Raw genomic sequence first — 20,898 nt, 5'->3', positions numbered from 1 at the left:
ATAGAAAAGTATCCAGCCTGGTGTCCTACACATTGTAGACACTCAACAGATCATCTTTCCATCCCTTCTCCCCCGTTCAACGTCGATCCACCATCTCACAGCCCTATTTACATATACAAATACATAGTTTGTCTTCTCTCTCCAGCTAGACTGAAAAATATCAATTGCTTCATGCCTAAGTAGATATGCCTACTTTTAATTCTGCTGAATGTTTCACTTGTGCTATCCACAATGTGTTGACGGGTAGGATTCTTGAAACCCCAAGAATGATGTGACATGGTACATTAGGATGCTTTGGGGCAGCATAGCAGAATAGTCATCTAAAAATTCTTTAAACAGCTGCTATAATTATAATTACCACTACTCTGCCTGAGAAAAGGACCCAGACTCTTTCCAGACTCTCCTCTGTTACCCTGTTTGTTGAGTTTCTCCTTCCTCAGTTACGAGATGGTCACGGTGGCGCCAAGCGTCATGTTCTCATGCAACGACATGTCTGTCTCCTTATTATCAGTGAGGAGCATCTTTCCCAGGAGTCTCCTGGCAGATTCTCATCATAATTAATATGACCTAACCGTGTCTTATGGCCAGGACACCCTTACCTGCAAAGGAAGTTTCCAAAGCAAGTAAGACAGGAGGGAGTCCTCTCAGTATGGAAGAAAGTGAGAAGAATGACTGACTGAATAGACAACTAACAATATCTGCAATGCTGCTAGGCAAGATCATGAGCCAGAGCCACTTACAAAGCTTACAAATGAAGACGTTTCCTCTATAAGATAGAGCAAGAAAGAAAAATCTTGCTGCCCACCTTTCTAAAGTGGGCCTCTATGTGGAAGAATGAGGACCAGCAATAATTAGAAGAGTTCCAAGTACTAGAACAGAGGAGTGGCATTCCCTCTTCCTCATTCTCTGATGGATGTTTCATGCGCATGCTTCTCATACATAAGCCACTATGTCTGAAGATCAATCTTTCAGAGGTTCTTTATTCAAGTAAACAGTCGCTTGGTTTAAGCCCCAGTCCTTAGACCCAAAGCCAGCAGAATCTCTGGAGTGTAACAATCTTTCTATTGCCAACATATCAGTACACTACATGTTAATATCACCCTTTAAAAAGGAGACAAAAACAGAAAAATCTCATGCCTGTCCAGTTCTTACATTTTTTTTTCAAACTGATGGAAAACATTAAGAAGAAGAAAATGAATTACAAAAGTTCAGTGTTTGTTTCTTGGTGAATTGGGGAGGGGAGGAATTCACTTTATGCTATATTATCACTTTCCAATTTCTGGCCAAACCCCTGTAGTTTTCATCACGCATCATTTTTGTGATTAATGATGTGCACCCAGTTAATGGAAAACAGCAGATTAGGTTTCCACTAATAGTTTTGCAAGTTACATACGTCTGCCTGCTTCATTTAGTAACAACCTCACTGTTCAGTAAGAAAGTAATGGATTTAATCCCAAAGCAGAACTTAGTTTTACACGTACAAGACAGGTCAGATTTCCACGGTGGAGAAAATTACACTTTTCAAGGTGTGCTGATCTTCAGTTGAAATTTAACACTAAGATGATACCTCATGCAGATTTTAAGGGCTTCTTTTTCTGTTTATTTCTATTTAGCAATTAATTTAAGAATCTACACTACTTACTTGAGGCCTGTAAAAATAGGTAAATAGAACAAATGTGATATGATAATTTCTATAATTAGTACACTAAGCTGAAAAGACATTATTCTGAAGACAAAGGCCAGAAACAGTTCCTTAGATATTTGTGTATCACTGTAAAGATCATATCAAAAACAATTTATATTTGCTTACTCTGTTTGTGTCCAAAAAGTCTTGGCTCTAAATAATTGCGATTTAAGAAAAAATATGCGGTATGGTGGAAAGCATACTAATCAAAGGAATAGAGAAATCAAGAGGCCAGAATTCTAGTCCCATTTCTGCTTCAAATTACTTTGAACACAAATCTAACTATCTTTTGTTTTTGCTTTCCCCACTACATTTTATATTTACCTCTCAAGTCATTTAACAATTGCTAATGTGTTTTAAGTTATTTCTTTGTGTATCTCACATTTCCCATCTGGCCTTGGTTCCTTAAGAGTAGAGCACACATCTGATTTACATTTTTATCTCTTACAGTGCAAGGCTAGAATGTGAGCTTCATGTGGAGAAAGAAGCACTTTGCCTGCAGATTCCCAGGGATTAGCATGGTGTGACCTCATAGTCTAATAGTACCGTGTTTCCCCGAAAATAAGGCAGGGTCTTATGTTTATTTTTCCTCAAGCAAACACCCTAGGGCTTATTTTCAGGGGATGTGTTATTTTTTTTCTAAGTACGGTACAACAATCTACATTTATTCAAATATAGTTAAGTAGTCTTCTTCTGGAAGATCATCGTAACTCTCCAAACCCCGAATTCCACCCTGAATTTCTTGTGACTCTATTTCCTTTAGAACCATTGGCCCCAATCTCTCAATGTCCAGCAATAGAGCTCTCATGGAGCAGATGAGAAGGGCTGCTCATCTTCTTTACCGCTCCGCGAGGAAATGCATGGGTTGTGCAGATACGACGTGTAGCCACGCCCATCACGAAGTCTTATTTTGGGGTTAGGGCTTATATTGCACAAATGCTTAGAAATCCTGCTAGGGCTTATTTTATGGGTAGGTCTTATCTTCGGGGAAACATGGTAGATGTTTTAATGAATGAAAAACCTGAAAATAGCATGCTTTCAAAATTTAAAAAAATGGGGATATTACATATCAAATTAATACTAACAAACTAAGGGATGATTCAAAAATTTCAAAACAAGAAACGAAACAGAAAATACAAATGGACAGTGACTAGCAAATCAATCAAGTGAACCAAGATGATATCACTACCTCTGACAAAAATAAAAGTTTAAAAACTAAATTAAATCCATCAGTGGCTCCCAACACCGATTAAAATTTCAAATCATTTTGAATTTGTGATTTTTCCTGGGAAGTCTTTATTCTCTACATATTGATCAATCTCCATCAAACCTCAAGATAGGATTTAAATATCACACCTCCACGAAGCTTCCCTCAGTTCTCCCAGACAGAAGAGTAATCTAGTCTCTAAACTTCCAAACAAATTTATCTGTCCTTCTCTATCAATATATAGGACTTAAATTAAGTGATTTACTCCATAGCACCCTGCAAACAAGAATAAAAACAAAATAAAATGACTACAGCTTAAGAAAAATACAGAACATAATATTTAAAAAGAAATAAACACCACCACTGACCTTTGTAAGCTATTCTTTTTTAACAGGTATTTTTCACATATATTACTTAATATAATGTATCATAATCTTCAACATAGCGAAGTATAGCCTGTAGAGTTTCTAAGCAAGCAGTACTTCAGCATTTGTATTTTTGCGTAACTTTGCCCTAACTCTAAGAATAATAAATGTGTGCCTTTTCAGCTAATTCTTGAGACAAGTCCTAGAACTTAATTGATAACACAAAGAATAATTCACAACCTAGCACAACCTTCTTCTAAGACATAGTAAAGGGCATTGATAGTCAAGGACATTCTTCTGCTAAAATGTGGCTGGGATGAAAATACAATCTGCCGTTCTGTATAACCAGTATTCTCATCCATCGAGAGAATGGACCAGCCTTGAAGAAGAACAGTTATTGCCACAACAAACAGATCTCCATAAACTAGGCGATAAACAAAGTTAAAATATGAAATACAAAATAACCAAGTCCAATAGATCAATTCATTGGCTCAGTTTGTGTACAATGTGAAGCTAATCCATTCTGGCCACGCTAATAAGATGGTATGTGCAAAATTAGATGCTTTACAGAGGCCACGGCTATATTCTTTTATGTTAAAGGCAGACGTATGGTACTGCTTTTTTCCCTAAAGATAAGGTTATTTTCTTTAATACACTTTTACTTACAAAATACTTTTAAAATACTTTGATATGAAATATTTCTGGAATCGTAACAGGTTTGATCAGAGAGAGAGACACTTCAACAAATAAGTTTGGCTCTACATAAGTAAGTCTGATACATACCTCTGTATGGATATAAGTTGGTTCTTTTCTTACACAAGAATAGAAATCAAGGCTCTAAATTTCCCTAATGCAATCTCAAAACTGGCCTCTGAAATTTTGTACTTCAAACAGTTGGGTTTGTCTTTAAATATAGAGACTATCAGCCCGTAAGACACCTACTAAAAATTCTACCATGTTTTGCCAGCAAACCAACACTTACCAAAAACTTGACAGACACTTGATTCTGAAAGCTATAAAAAATATACAGAAGACTTAATATTTTTCATGCTATTTCCTAAGAGGAAAAAATGCTCTATAAATATAGTTTATGTTATGCTGGTTGTTTCTAATAATTAATGTACAGGCATAAAACTAGGTATACACATGATTGAATTGATGAAAACATCAATCATGTAATTTATTAAGCACTAAGCACATGAATAAAAATTACTCTGTTATTTGCTCTCATTAATTAAGTTTTGTAGGTTAAGGAAAAAGATGTGGAAGTAAAATAATCACTTAAGAAATTATCTATGGCTCAAATTTTAATCTTCAACAATGAGACATTTACCCACAGGTTCCATGTATTTAGTTATCTTTTTCTCTGACAAGACATCTCCAAAAATATCTCACTGGCCAAGGCGAAACTCATCCAGGCACTTTTTACACTGTTTGTTTAAAGAAACCACAGACACATATATCATAGGGAGTTTCATCATGCAAAAGGAGACTGAACAAAGAACTATTCACCCAGTCAAGGTACAGTAACTCAACATGAGAATAACACTGCAATAATCTGTGCCATAATGTAATTAACATCAATGATTCAAAGATCTTTAAAAAATTAGAAAAATAATTATATGTATGGCATTTCTTAGTTATAAGGCATAAGAAACATACCATAGATATATTATTTGTTGGCTTTATCAAAATTTACTTCTATTTTGTTTTAGGTTACAACTAACAATCCTGATTCCTTAAAGATCTACACAGGTAGCAACTAGCAAGCAAACAGGGCTGAAGAAAGACAATCTGACTCCAGAACCCACACTTGTGATGACTTTGCTAGATTAACTTGTTACTTGGGGCATCGTTTTATGGAGGCTGAATCTGTTGACAAATTTATTCTGCTGAATCAGAGCTTCTTTCCGGAGCTATGTTAAGCTCCTATGACAGATTCTCATGAAATCAGTATAATGATAATGCACTGTGAGGGTGACCGAGTGATGACAGCCATCAACCCACTATTGTTAGAGATGAGCCCACTGATCTTGCAGCCAGTGCTTTTCGCATTAGCTTCACACACCCCCACCCACCTACCTACTACATTTGCAGCCCTCCTGAAGCTGTGGGCCCTGAAAAAGCAGGTGGCTGTCCCACATTGAAGAGGAACATCCTTTTGTTTTAATAATGGCATCAATGAGTACCTAATGAAAATCCACTGAAATCTCAATAGACACATAACCCTGAACTGAGGACCTGTGGAAGCATGTCTATGATGTAAAACAGAAAAATCAACTCAAGACATAGCAGTTAAAATAAGGCATTGCTTTTTGTCCCTTTTAGGAATAAAGACAAGCCTAACCTGAAGAAATATTTCATTTTTAAAAAGCGAAAATAAAACTATTGTTAGTTTGTATACTGCTTACTGACCATGATGAAATATACTTTTACACAGACGTATTCTCATTAGTCTGTACAATAAGCTACAAATAGGCAAGTCCTTTAAAAGTTAAATCTCAACATCTAACATAAAAGTGAGATTTCAAAGAGAGAACTTTCTGTTTCCAGGTATTGACCTTCATAGTGTGAGTTACTAAAAAACTCTCCAGACTGCTAAATGCACTTTTTTGTTGGTTAAACCAAATAAGCTCAGTCACCCAAACATGATATAAGTATTGGCACTATTCACTGTCTAGTTTAACCATAATTAGACTAAGCATTTCTGGAAAATGAAATTCAAAGAGATTATGGACAAATTATTTTTTGTTTGCTTATTTTTCTATCCCTTTCAAGTGATAAAAATAATTAATCAAATAATTGAATAATTAGTTAAATTAATCAAAATTAAAATAATAAAAATGTCTCCCCCATAAGATAACATATTTCATGAAGGACTAATTCATGTTTATTTTCCAGAGGTTGGTAAGTCAATTCAGTCTGAATATTACAGTCAATTCAAAAAGACTATTTCCTCCATAGAAATGTATCTGTCAATAAATAGCTCTTTGCCAAACAACCAACAAATTTTGGGGCTAAATTTACCTTTCTTTTTAATACATGGAAATATTTTTTCTACTTTGAAGGTTTTGTGTCAATGTATCTAAACATTTCCTCAACAAGGGTAGAGGAAAGCAAGAGGGACAATGTCTCACTACTATGAGGTGAGTATTTATGACTATGCAGGACACATACAGTGAGAGCGGATGACATCAAAACATACACCACAAAAGCACAGATGATTACCTGATATTCATTGGGCCAAAAGGTGCTCACTGCTAGCTCAGCCCGAAGCCAATCTCTACCCGTGAATCCAGTCACGTTCCAAATTGGATTGGCAAGAGGTCCTTTATTCACCCTAACTAATATGTTCAAAGTGCCAGGATTCAGCCCTTTCTGGCTGTACAACAGGTAACTGAAATCAATGCAGTGAGTGTCATTCTCCTTCATTGTAGGCAGCTGAAGTCTGGCTTTTTCTCCAGGGTCATGATCTGAAGAGTCCACTATCATATAGGAACCTGAAATGACATTACAAACAATAAAGCTAAATATATATAAGCAAAAGGGAATACATAATAATACAAAGATAGCAAGCCATTCTGGACATTAAATTTAACTCAAAAAGACTCTGTCTTCCAGAATATAGCCATGGAAAAATACCAATTAAGTAAAGCGGTGAATTGAACTAGATAACAGATATTGTTCAAAGTACACAACATGTATTAACTCATTTAGTCCCCACAACAACCTGCTATTTTGTTATTAATAGTTTTAGTGTGAGGGCTAAAATTTAAAATTTCTGAGCAAAGAATTGTGCACATAGATTTACCCACTTGGAGTCTTACCCACTAAGCTGTCAGCTAAACACCACTTCTAGTGGCCAAATTCTGAGGTAGACCCTACGCTCTTCTAGGGCTGCAAGAAATCCAGTTGAAATTGCTAATCTACTCTACCTTCTTCAACTGAATAAATGCTCATTGGTTATCAATTAATATCATGAAGAGGCACAGGACATAGCACTCGTACACAGACTTGACATGACAAGCAAAGTTCATGTACTAACTAAGCACAAAAATGAGACTTGACCACTGGGCTGCTGATATGAAACCAAAAACCTCTGCAGTAAAACAACCATTTGTTCTCATGTCACTGTGGATATTAACAAAAACATGTCATAAAAATGTAATATAATTATTTATCATACTTAAAGCAGAACACAAATTTTATTGTAAAATATCTTTTTTCTAGGTTGTGATTTTAACCAAAATATATTAGGTGTAGTGTTGCAGAGCCCAGTGTTTTCAAGGGTTCACACTTTACCCACTCTTCTTAACACCATGTAGAATTAATCAATCCCGTGCATTCCCTCCTGAAAATTTGTACCCATGACACATTAAACACTCAACTACTCAACTGCTATTCTAACTAGTTCAATTAATCCCCAACAACAGATTCATAGCATCAACTACTTAAGAAACCAATTTTCAAGTCTGACCAATTCCCACTGAATGGCACCCTATGGATGAGAGTTTTTGTGAAGATTTCATATAACACTTTAGTATTGTCCAGGTACAGAATAAGCATACTCTAGTGGCAGTGACGGACATTATTGTTCACTCCATTTTCCCAGTTCTCATCTTCTCTTGTAAGCTGGAATTATTATTTTATTTACCTTCCTGATTCTTACAGACGGCACATTAACAGAATAAATTGTCCGCGCATATTTTTGATGAAATTATACTTTTTTTTTTTTAACAGGATATCCTGGATTCCAACCCAATTTAGAGAAGCAGGATGTTTCTATTCTTGGTTATACTCACATTCTTAAGTCAACGGCTGATTTAGCAAGATGTCTTTGAGATCCACCACTGCATAGCACGCCAATTACTGCTTTTAACTAGGACCAGCCCTGAGATTTTAGATAAGTTACTTAGTGTTATTGGGCCTCAGCTTCTTCACAAACCAGTAGCCTATTTCTCCACTGCCATAACAGTTTTTTTTTCTAGTGGCATATTATGATAATAATGTATTTTAATTATTTTTACAAGTTGGCATCAATTATGGCTCATGAATGTCAATTTCAAGGTAGTGATCTAGAAATGATTTACTGGCTTTCTAATATTCATTTTCTTCTATTATAGAAGAAACTTGGAGAAAAATATGCTTTGTGTCACATTTTAATGTATGATATTTACCATTAAGACCATTTAGGATTTTCAGGCAGATGTACTTTTAAGCTATAATAATTTTTTTATTAGAAAAATAGGATGAACAAACTATATTCATTTGTAGGCATTACCAATTTGATCATTAGAAAGACAAAAGTCACAAAATAAAAGCTTGCCTAAACTATTTCAGCATTTCAAGCAAGTTAAATAATAAAGAAAATTAGTGCCAATAATTAATCTCTATACAATGTTTCCACTAAATGGTCTACTTTCAATGCAGCGTAACATTGCTACATTATCTGAGTGCTCTGGAATAATAATGCACTTATTGCACAGTCCCAGAAAAGAAGCAAGCACTATCACCAAAAAGTCACCAAAGTCCTTCTGCCTACTGACTTGTTATCGTGGCAATTTAGCCAGTAGGCACCAGAGAGGCAGCTGCCTGTTTGACACAAGATTCCCCTCCGTCATCTCAAACACAGAGAACACTGTGCTATTCTTATCAACTTCTAAAAACTACTTCTACAGTCTCCCAGAATAAATGGCTTCCCAGTCCTTCAGTAGGAAAATTCTACAATATGTACTTTCCTCATCCTTTATGTTATAATTTAAGCTTATTTACTATTGTTCTGTTACCAGCTAACTAATCCCGCAAGTTTCTAATAAAAGTTTAGCTATCTCTAAACTTAATAATGAAACATCTGTGTTCACATGCATACAATGTATTAAATTTTAATTAAAATAACTTCTTTAATATGGCCTTACAAATATTCCTTCCAATCTCTTAAGCAATGGAGTTCTCAAATATATCATTCAAGACAGAGGAGAAAAACTTACATGTTTATAATATTCTCATTTGTAAAAAGTGCAACCTTTCTGACGAGCAATTTGGCAATCAGAATAAAAACCTTAAAGAGATATATACTCTCTGATCTGTCAATTTCATGTTGGCAAATGTATACTAGATAAACAATCATGTATACATAAGAAGATATAGCTAAAAAAGATGTCCGTCTCATCATTATACTTTAAAATAATGAATAACAAAGTATTTTAAATGTCCTATAAAAATCAATTTGATAAATAATTATACAGTCATTAAGAAATATATTATTTAAAAGTATTTCATGGAAGATATTCACAACATGGTAAATAAAATATACAGGTTACAAAATATTATACCTACTTATGAAAATATGTATTGATGTTAAATAAATACATCAGTGTAAATGTGTGTATACTCACATATGCATACACATAAATCCGTACATATGACTGGAAAAAAACAGAATATATAGCAAAATGTAACAGTATATTCGTGGGGGGGACTGTAATTATCTCCTGTTTTCTTATTTTTGCTGTGGACATTTTCCTAATACATGTTCTATAATGAGGAGACATTAGATTTCTACTTTTATTTATTAAAAAGGAGACTATATGAATACTATCTTACATGAGGAACATCAAATGAATAATGATAAACACTTAGGAAATAAACACAGGTTTGAGGCCTTTCAAAAATAAATCCTCTTTACATCCTACAGATTAACAGCACCTTGGCATTAAAAAAAACACAATACAAAAATCAGGTACTTCTATTTCCATTCATTTAAAAAGAGAAAGAAAGACAAAGAATACTTAGAATAAATGGCAGCTTTTACTAAAAATAATGGCCAAAGAAAACAAGTCCCATATTCATAAATATCATAGTTTAATATCTAGATGAATAAGTAATGCTCTATGGATTTTATATATTAATGAATTTTTTATCTTTAAATTACACTTCCATGAATAACGTATTAACATAGAAAATAGGATTAATAGCAATGAAAACAACAAGTGATAATTTTTAGATTTCCACACTTTACTCTAAAACTCCTTTATATCTAGGGCATGTGTGTGAGAGAGAGAGAGAGAGCATGTATACTTTAGTACACTAACATAACATTTTTATTGTCAGGTCTTATTCAAAATCCTAAAAACCACAAGAAAAATCTCAACTTCTCTGATCAGTATTCAGGGCCTTCCATGATCTTGCCCCAAAGTACTTTGGTCATTTTACCTGTCACTTCTCTTCACAAACCACCTTCTCCCATATCTGACAAACCCCTCACAATTTTCTCCCACTGCCATGCCAGTTTTCTTTTCCAGAACTGGTTCAGAGTTTTTGAATTTCTGATTCTGACCCTTAATTATACACTGCTTTTGTAGAAATTCTAAATAATTTAAATAGAGATAATATATTTCCCTCAGAAGAGCAATAATGTTCTCTTAAAAAGCACTTGACTTGATCAGTGTCCAATCACAAGTGAGAGGCATGCAGTACATTGAACAGTGAAAGTGTAATATAAAGACTTACTACCTATAAAAGGGTAGAAAGGTTAAAGTTGTAAGGTAAACCCTGAAGAATAGCTGGGTACCCAAGGAAAAAACAAATGTGGAAAGGGGAGGGGTGTTGATGAAAATCAGGTAGCTTAAAGAAGGCGTGGTTATAGTTCACTGGATGAAGAAGTTTGCTTGGTCACTCTGGCCAGAGCTGGTCCTCAGCAGCTGGAGAAGCAGGAAACACTCCCCAAACACTCCCCTGGTGGCATGAGGCCAGGGTTTCGAGCCTTACGGTGAACACTAGGCCAGGTTTGGGCTGCAAGCTCACTGTGAGACTATGTGGGCTGCATAGAGATAGCACTTTGAACAATGCAGCACGAGCAAGAACCAAACATAGAAGCACAATGCAACCAGTTAAGAGAAGCTTCTTTCCTCTAAAATGTCCCTCCAGTGCCCTCTACTGACAAAGCTTAGCACTGTGCTAGCAGCTGTAAAGAAGAAACATTTAAAAGGGTCAAGCACCATTATCACAGAGCAGGTAATGAAGGGCAGATCTGGAGCTTTGAAGAAACAAACTCATAATTGGCACACCATCTAACAAGGACATTGCATATAGCAGAAATCCAATAGACACTTGTTAGTTGATTAACTGGATCACTAATTAAATAATAAACAAAGAGTATGGATTTTAGAATATAATAAATAACACTGAGTACTAGCTCTACCTATATGTGAGATAATTACCAGAAAACATCAAAACAACAAAAAAAGTTTTATTAAATGGAACTGGTTTATGCTGCTTCAGACATAATAATTTAATGTAAGAGTGTAATTTTTGGAAGTACATACCTAACATCTGGGTCAGAGTCACCCTAGTGTATATTTAATATAAGAAACCTTCTATTAGATTAAAGGTTCTGAAATGCTTTTAGCCTGAAATGCTAGTTGCCTTTACACTCTTAAAAAATATTAAGGATATCAAAAGTTTTTGTTTCTGTGAGTTCTATCAAAATTGACCATATCATAAATTAAAACAGGTATTTGAAAAATATTAATTTATTTGATTAACAAAGATAATCTCATAATTTGTTAATCTAATTAATATAGTTTTGTGAAAAATAACCATATTCCAAAACCAAAAAATAAAAATAGCAAGAAGGTGGGCATTGTTTCACTTTTTGCAAATCTCTGTAATGCCTGACTTAAAAGAGTTAAAGTCTCATTTTTACTTTATCATTTAATCTGTCGTGATAGCTATCACACAGCACATAATCTCTGGGAAATTCTTCCATTCGCTCATGAGAAAATGAGAAGAAAAAACGGAAAACAACATCTCTGTTTTATTGTGAAAACAATTTTGGCCTTGTGGATCTCCTGAAAGAGTAGTGGGGACCTACAGTGATCTTTGGACCACATATGAAGAAGCACTATATTTTAATATACATAATTCTTTTTATATCCTGCTTTAATGAGAACATTATTAGTGCTTTTATTTTTATTGAGTCTACTTCACTAATTCAGTCTCTGCAGGATAAAAAGATGGACTCTATGAAATCAGTTAAGAAATAAAACCCTTTTTAGATGTTTGGAGAATAAAAATCAAAGAAGCTGAATTTTTCTACACTAGCATAAAGGATTATAAAGGATGTATTTATTAGGGTTCTTCAAAGAAAAAGAAGCAATAACCATACACACACACACACACACATATATTTCTTATAATAAGCATTTTTATACTATATAATATAGTTTATAATCTCCTTATATAGAATAAAGAGATACATAGCATATAGCATATAATCTCTATATATAGTAAAGACATGATATCTTTATATAAATCTATATATAAAATCTTTTACATAAATAAATCTTTATATAGATATAATCTCTTTATATAGAAAGATTTATACAGAAATAGCATCCATTTATAATAAGGATATTATATATAAAATAATATATAAATCCTTAAGATTTATTTTTAATTTTTAATTATGGAGACATAAGTTATATAGCCTTATAGAGTTATATATTTATACTCTTTTATATATATTTTTACATAGAGATTCATAGAGATTATATACTATATGCCATATAGTATAAAGAGATTTATTATAAGGAATAGGCTGATGCAATCATGGGGACTGAAGAGTACAGACCCAGGAGAGCCAACGAGATAGTCCGAATTTGTGCCTGAATGCCCGAGAAGCAAGAGAGCCAATAGTGTAAATTCCAGTTCAAGTCCAAGTCAGAGTCTGAGTCCAGGAAGCAACAGAGCCAATGGTGTAAGTTCCAATACAAGTCCAAGACCAAAGGCAGGATAATACCCATGTCCCAACATCGAAAGTCAGGCATGGAGCAAACTCTCTCTTACTTCTTATTCTATTCAGTCCTTCAGTGGATTAGATGAAGCCCACCCATGCTAGGGAGGACAATCTGCTTTACTGGGTCTACCATTTCAAATGTTAATCTCGTCCAGAAACATCCTCACAGACACACCCAGCAATAATGTTTAACCAAATAACTGGACACTCTGTGGCTAAGTCAAATTAACACATAAAATCAACCATCACAAAGGGCTTTCTTCCACTCTATGCTTGCATCATTAGAGAATCAGGTTGTTATAGATGAACAGAAGAATAATATGCTATTCTAATAAGAAAAATATTTTTGTATGTTCTTAAGAACATTATGAATAGCTACCAAAACACCAACACACTGTGTGAAACAGTTAGTTCTTGGCATTGAGATTTTCCCCAGTAGAAACAAAGAACATGCCAGAAACTGTTGATCTAAAAAAACTCAAAATACTATATAGTAATATTGTTTCATGCCTAGGCAGCTTAAGAAGCAATAATCAGGATCTGTGGGCAGAGAGAAGTGTGACAAATGAAATCATGATTTAGGTCTCAGCCCATCTGGGATGATTTTTTTTCTATGTTATAAAATTAATGTCTCTAAATATTTCTGTTGCTATTACCTTTGTCCTGAAGGCAATGTCATTATTCTACTTTTCATAGTATCTTTCATCTTTTTATTTCCTTTTTTCAAGCCTCTCCCTCCACCATTTGTCCTCATCTAATTAAGTGGTAACATAATATAAACAATTACTAAAACTAAGAACCTCGGAATCAGTTTGATTTTTTCCCTTTCCTTCACTTTCTTCTTGTAATTCACTAGCAATTCCTACTGTCTCTACTTCCAAGTTGTCTGTTCAAGCCATCAACTTTTCTTATTCACTAGTCTTATCAAACTATCACTTCTCTGAAGGACAAATAAACTAGGATCCTAACAGATTTCATGATTTCTACACTAGCAATCCTACAATGGTTAACTACTGGCAGTCAGATTAATACTTTTCCCCAACACATACAATTAATCTTTTCTCATCCTTACGTTGTAATTGAGAGTAAAATCCAAACTCTTTAGCCTCTCAGCTTCAATATGGTCCGGCATCTGCCTTCCACTCCGACATTATCTCCTACACTTATCTGCCCTTACTTAAGATGCTCCAGATTCAGTGGGCTTTCTTCTGTCCTTTAAAAAAAATCCATGTTTATGCTTGTCCCAATCTCTTTATATCATATTTTCCTCTGCTTGGAAAGCTCTCTCCTCAGCTGGCTTATTTGCATCATTCAGGTCTCAGCTCAAATATCACCTATTGGTAAAACATTCCTTGGTTTGTTAACTAAAGAAGTTCCTCCTTTTAATATAACACGTTTTGTTATATCCTTCATAGCCCTTGCCACTTAACGGAATTTGTTTACTTAACGGAAAAACTCCATAAGAAGTTGGGATTTCATTCATTTTGTTTTCCCAAAGTCCAGAACAAAGTTTGGAGCATTCAGTCTGGAGATGAATGTTTTTATAACAAAATTCGACAACTGTCTAGTTGTGTTTCCTGTTCTGTATTCTCATAGCACTTACATAATCTTCTTTTATGTACCAAATATACTGTACCTGCCTGTGCATCTCCCTGGTCCTCATGGAAGCTTTTCAAGATAAGAAACCTCATTTGTCCTGCTAGCACTTAACAGAGGGATTATGTACCTGTAAACTCTTGGTGGACTCAATTGAAGGCAAGCAAAAAAATTATGGACTTTTTTTAAAGCATTGTTTTTCAAAAATGGACAAAAAGGAAAAAAAAACATGAAATTTAAAATGACATTAATCAAAGTTCTCAGTATTGACAATTTCCCCCAAAAGATTCCATTATTTTGGTAGGTTGACATCAGAGCCCTTACTTTTTGCATGTCTATTTTTAATTCTTCAAGCTATTTTATTATTTCTTAAGGTAATGTCTCCTTCTAATAGAGTTCACTCCCTATATCACACGGTTTGTTTCTAAAAGACAGAATGAAGCACACATTATAAAATGTCAGATAGGAAAAAGTAAACTTGCCCCCTGAATTCTAAAACAAAAGACTGAACTTTCATATTTGTAGGATTCTAATTCCAACTTTAGCCTTCCTCGAATGTCTCTCCCATGGCCTTGGCAAAATATAAAACTCCTTCATTCACATTATAAAGAATAAAATTTCTCTTATTCCTGGAGTAGGGGCTTTGTATTTATTCTAAGTAGTCAACTTACATTTGAAAACTAAAAAAAAAAAAATGTATCAATTTCAGTAACAGCTTCTAAAATCTTCAGACAATACAAAAACTAAAGAAGGTTTCAGAAGAAGGTAGCACATTTCTCCTTGGGAGACCAGTCTCCACCTGGAGTTTACCTGCTACATGTTAAGATTTAGAAAGTGGGTCAAATACTGTTCTATAGTTTGATTCCCCACCCTTACTACATCTTAGAAAGCAAAAGTAAATGCTTGGCCCTTAATCTGACCACCAAAACTTCCAGTTCCATCTTTAAGACATAGGAAACCTATGTGGCTAATTTTATAATTGCTTTGCTTTTCCTTCCAGGACCTTTCAGGATTCTAACTACTTCCCACATATCTATTCAACTGCCTAGTTTGGACAAATAATTTCACCATTCTCTGCCTTATTTTCCTCCTATTGAACAGTCTATGCCCCAAGATCTGGTGAGAAGACTATACAATGTGCTAAGGCACACTGATGAGAAGAATAGATAGTTCCGCCATATTTTTTCCTTTGGACATATTCATTCCTTTCCCTACCAAACAGCAGAGAGAATCAAGTAGTACAGATAATAGTAGAGAGACTAGGGAATGTATGAAGAGAACTTTTTCAGAGCTTAAAAATGAAATGACAATGTTAAAGAGTAGCACACTCAAAAACTTCGTGTTCATTAGCCCTTAGATTTTGCAGCCTTTTCTAACCCTCCTTCCCAGCTCTACCTAACCCCTTCCATACCAGTGGGAACCAACCCTCCTCCTCTGCTCTTTCTTCCCTACTCCTCCATAAGCCTGCCTCTCTCACTCTTTATTTCTTTGACATCTGATATAAATTTTAAATATTCTTCCCATGACCCCCACTCCCAGAAAAAAACAAACGTACACACAATTTCGCCAACAATTTTAAAGGACTCATAGATCTAAGTTTTTAAAGCCTTGTTGTAAGATTTCTCCAATTTCTGAAATCCTGGCACTTCCCTATGGCTATCCAACCTGCATAGCTTTGAAGTCATGAAAGAGTGAAATGTTTTTCAGAAGTAGCTGCTAAAATGAAAAGCAACTTGAGAGAGAATAATCAGTTACATTCCCGCAAAAGGCAAGAGAGTCTTTGTCCTGTAGCCAATTCTGTAATCACCAGTTGCATTTTTAAAAGAACCAAATTAGAACAAACTATGAAAGGTAAGAGAAGGTAGTACAGGCTATAGTCCCTGGAAACTGCCTGAACACTAAATATTATGCTAACAATTCCCACCTGTTGTCTGGATATACTTTCAATGCTTAGTTGACTAAGTAACAACTAACAAAGGCCAGAACTGAAAGTCAGTAGAGAATGAATGTGCAATGCTTCCACATTTTCCACATAAATGAATATTCTCAAATTCAAAATATTCTATTCAATGGTCACATTAGGTCTGAGGTACCAAAATTCCATTTTAACATACAGACATACATACCTCCAAGATATTGCAGGTTCAGTAGCAGATCATCGCAATAAAGCAAATTTCACCATAAAGCAAGTCACATGATTTTTTTTCTCCCAGTGCATAAAAAAGTTATGTTTATACCATACTGTAGTCTATTAAGTGTGCGATAATAGTAAGTCTGAAAAATAATGTATATATCTTAATTTAAAAATCTTTTATTGCTAAAAAATGCTAACAATCACCTGAGCCTTCAGTGAGTTATCTTTATTTATTTATTTATTTGTTATTATTATTATGGGTATAAATAGTTACATACCTTTATAGGGTACATGTGATGTTTTGATATAGGTATACAATGTGAATTAATCAAATCAGGGTAATTGGGGTATCCATCACCTCAGGCATTTATCATTTTTTATGTGTGTTAGGAACATTTTCAATCCACTCTTTTAGTTATGAGTGAGAACATGTGAGGTTTGCCTTTCCATGCTTGGCTTATTTCACTTGACATAATGTTCTCTAGTTCCATTCATGTTGTTGCAAATTGCAAAATTTCGTTTTTTTGTGGCTATATAATATTCCATTGTGTATATGTGCCACATTTTCTTTATCCATTTATCTGTTGATGGACATTTAAGTTGATTCCAAATCTTGGCTATTGTGAATAGTGTTGCAATAAACATGGGAGTGCAGGTGTCTTTTTGATATATTGAATTCACTTCCTTTGGATATATACCTAGCAGTGGGACTGCTGGGTTATATGGTGGTTCTATTTTTAGTTTTTTGAGGAACCTCCATACCATTTCTCCATGGTGGTTGCACTAATTTACATTCCCACCAACAGTGTACAAGGGTTCCTCCTTCTCCAAATCCTTGCCAACATTCATTATTGCCTGCCTTTTTGATAAAAGCCATTTTAACTGGGGTGAGATGATATCTCATTGTAGTTTTGATTTGCATTTCTCTGATGACTAATGATGTTGAACATTCTTTTATAGACCTGTTGGTCATTTGCATGTCTTCTTCTGAGAAATGTCTATTTAGATCATTTGCCCATTTTTAATCAGAATTGATTTCTTCCTATTGAGTTATTAGACCTCCTTATATATTCTAGTTGTTAGTCCTTTGACAGATGGGTAGTTTGCAAATATTTTCTCTCATTCTGTGGGTTGTCTCTTCTCTATGTTGATTATTTCTTATGCTGTACAAAAGCATTTTATTAATGGCTTGATGTGATCTCATGTGTCCAATTTTCCTTTGGTTGCCTATGCTTTGGGGATTTTACTCAAGAAATCATTGCCCAGACCAATGCTCTGAAGCATTTCCTCAATGTTTTCTTTTAATAGTTTCATAGTTTCAGGTCTTAAAGTCTTTAATTAATTTTGATTTGATTTTTGTATATGGCAAGAGATAAAAGATCTAGTTTCATTCTTCTGCATATGGATATCCAGTTTTCCCAGTACCGTTTATTGAAGAAACTGTTCTTTCCCCACTCTATGTTCTTGCCACCTATATTGAAGATAGGTTCACTACAGAAGTGTGGATTTATTTGAGTTGTTATCTTTTTGCTGGTGGATAGTCTCACTTCAATATTGAGGGCCTTGCTCTTAATGTGACTTTGGCTTAAGGGAATGTTGTGGCTTGTTGATCTTTCCAGATCAATAAAACTTTCTCCATATCAGCAAGAAGGCTATTTCACTTTCTTATCATTCACATGTTCACTGGAATAGCACTTTTAATTTCCTTCAAGAACTTTTTCTTTGCTTCACAAACTTGGCTAACTGTTGAGCACAAGAGGCTGAGTTTTCAGTCTATCTCAGTTTTCGGCATGTCTTCCTCTCTAAGCTAAATCATTTCTAGCTTTTGATTTAAAGCGAGAGACATGTAACTCTTCCTTTCAGTTGAACACTTAGAGGCCAATGTAGGGTTATTAATTGACCTAATTATAATACTGTTGTGTCTCTAAATTAGGGAGGGCCAAGGAGAAGGAGAGAGATGGGGAAACGACTGGTCCATGGAAGCATCAGAACCCAAATATTGATCAATTACCATTCTATATAAATGTGGTTCATGGTGCCCCAAAACAATTACAATGATTACATTAAAGATCTCTGGTCACAGATCATCGTAACAGATAGAATAATAATGAAAAGGTTTAAAATATTGTGAGAATTACCAAAACGTGACACAGAGACACAAAGTAAGCACATGTTGATGCAAAAATGGAGCCAGGAGACTTGCTGGATGTGGGCAGGGTTGCCATAAAACTGATTAAAAAAAAAAAAAAAACAGTATCTGCAACATGCAATAAAGTGAAGCACAGTAAAACAAGGCACACCTGTAGTTGTACTGAGTGATATAAGTTTCCTTCCAACTCAACTAGTCTATAATTCTGACAGTTCCTACCTTTGAGATGACTATAACCTAGAAGACTTAAAATAACAACTATAACTATTCAATTGTTATCATTGTGACAATGGTAACCACTCCTGAATAAGTAAATGGTGAAAATGATCAATTAGAGAAGAACTCAGGTAGAACAAAGTTTCTCAACTGAGTCCTCCAGCTACTGTGACTGAGTAATCAAGTCACAGGAGCAGTTCAACTGGCAATCAAGGAAGTTTCTTCCTTTGTTTAACTTTAAGGACTACTAAAGTTCCTAACTGAAATAGGAAACACTTCATAAATATTCTAAAGGAAGGAGTAACATATACGCAAATGAAAGCATATTCCTGTTTATGGGGCGGGTAAGAATTCAGCTCTGAAGTCAGAGACCTGAATTAAAAGCAAGGCTCTGTACTTTCTGCCCACCAGCACTGCACCTTTCCTCTCAACCACTGCACTGATGAAAATCTGAGGCCCAGAAAAGATAAGTGTCTTAGATATAATAAAAGTACCACTGAGAGGATTGTTGTGGGGATTACAGAAATGGGAACTGTTACAGTAAAAACATCTTTTCACTTTTTTATTTACAAAGTACTATTATCTAAGCCAAAAATCCGTCTGCTTGTTTGGATAACAGCCCTGTCTTAGAATGCCTGAGAAGAGCAAAGGAAAAGAAAAGCAAAAGGGAACGATGGCAAAAATTGAGAGAAAAAAAAAAAATGAGAGACTGAATATAGGGAAATAAAGAAGAAAGTCCAAATGGCAGGAGAAAAAAAGAGACAAAATAAGTGCTTACATTTTAAAATGTTAATGTCTAGGAAGATGGGAAAAAAAAAAAAAAAAAAGCAAGAACAACAGAGTGGTAAAGAAAATGGGATTATGTTTATTTTCTGTATTCCCCACTAGCTTCATAAACCATCCAAATATGAAAAAAGAAACTGAGGTCCCAGGATATAAAAATATAAAAGAGAACAATGTCATCGCCTCAGATATTGAGATTGTTGCTTTTGGTCACAAGATAATTAACTACTATAATTCAAGGTTTTGATATAAAATTAAAAAAAAAAAAAAAAAAACCAGAGACCCCTCTGAAGTTCCCTGAGCCTGTATTAATTTAAAGCAGGTCTAATGAAATCAGTGGTTCTCAATACTTGAGCAAAGTATAAAAGCAAATTATATCTCCATTTTTATGGGATAAGTTATTCTACTTCCAGTGCTGCCAATCCAGTTGTTATTTTTAAAAGGCAAAGAAAAAATGGTCAAAACACACATGGTCAATATTGAAATGCCATAGTGTCCAATGGTAAGGAAAGGAACAGCATACAAATACTTCTCTGATTGTTAACACACAACTAATTCAACCTCCTCTGAGCAAATGCAATCATCTCAGGATATTCCTCCAACAAAACCAGAAAAGCCACATGATGCAAGTGACCTCCCTTCCAACACTGTTTTTTTGGCCCTGAGAGCAACTGAGAATTGTATTTTAATGTTTTTATAAATGCTAACTTAAGGCTCAATGGGTAAACACAAACATTGAGAAATTGTAGAGTTTTAGTTCCCACACTAACTTTTTAAAGCTTCCCTCTGGGGTGTACTGAAGAAACTAAAAAAAAAAAAATCTTCAGCCAAAACAAGTAACAGTTGGATCTCTGGCCAGCAATCAAGTACAGGTGTCCCTCCGCAACCCCAAGGCGGTGGGGGGAAGGGGCAATCTTTCTTTGATGGAAGGGAAGAGGAGAACTTCCAATAATGTCAGAAGCTTCACT

At 34.7% G+C, this 20,898-nt stretch overlaps 1 protein-coding gene across 9 annotated transcripts in view; it reads right to left on the bottom strand.

Moving 5' to 3' along the window:
* Positions 1-20,898, bottom strand: part of PTPRK (protein tyrosine phosphatase receptor type K) — a 514,888-nt gene that overhangs the window by 320,906 nt on the left and 173,084 nt on the right. For all 9 annotated transcript variants that reach the window (XM_012736558.3, XM_076002975.1, XM_076002976.1 and 6 more), the window contains exon 3: positions 6,485-6,756. In XM_012736558.3, coding sequence (XP_012592012.1) covers positions 6,485-6,756 — 272 coding nt within the window. The remainder of the gene's footprint in view (positions 1-6,484; positions 6,757-20,898) is intronic.

The sequence above is a fragment of the Microcebus murinus genome, chromosome 5 (genome assembly GCF_040939455.1).
Source record: "Microcebus murinus isolate Inina chromosome 5, M.murinus_Inina_mat1.0, whole genome shotgun sequence".
NCBI lineage: Eukaryota > Metazoa > Chordata > Mammalia > Primates > Cheirogaleidae > Microcebus > Microcebus murinus.
This window is presented reverse-complemented; position numbering and strand designations above follow the sequence as displayed.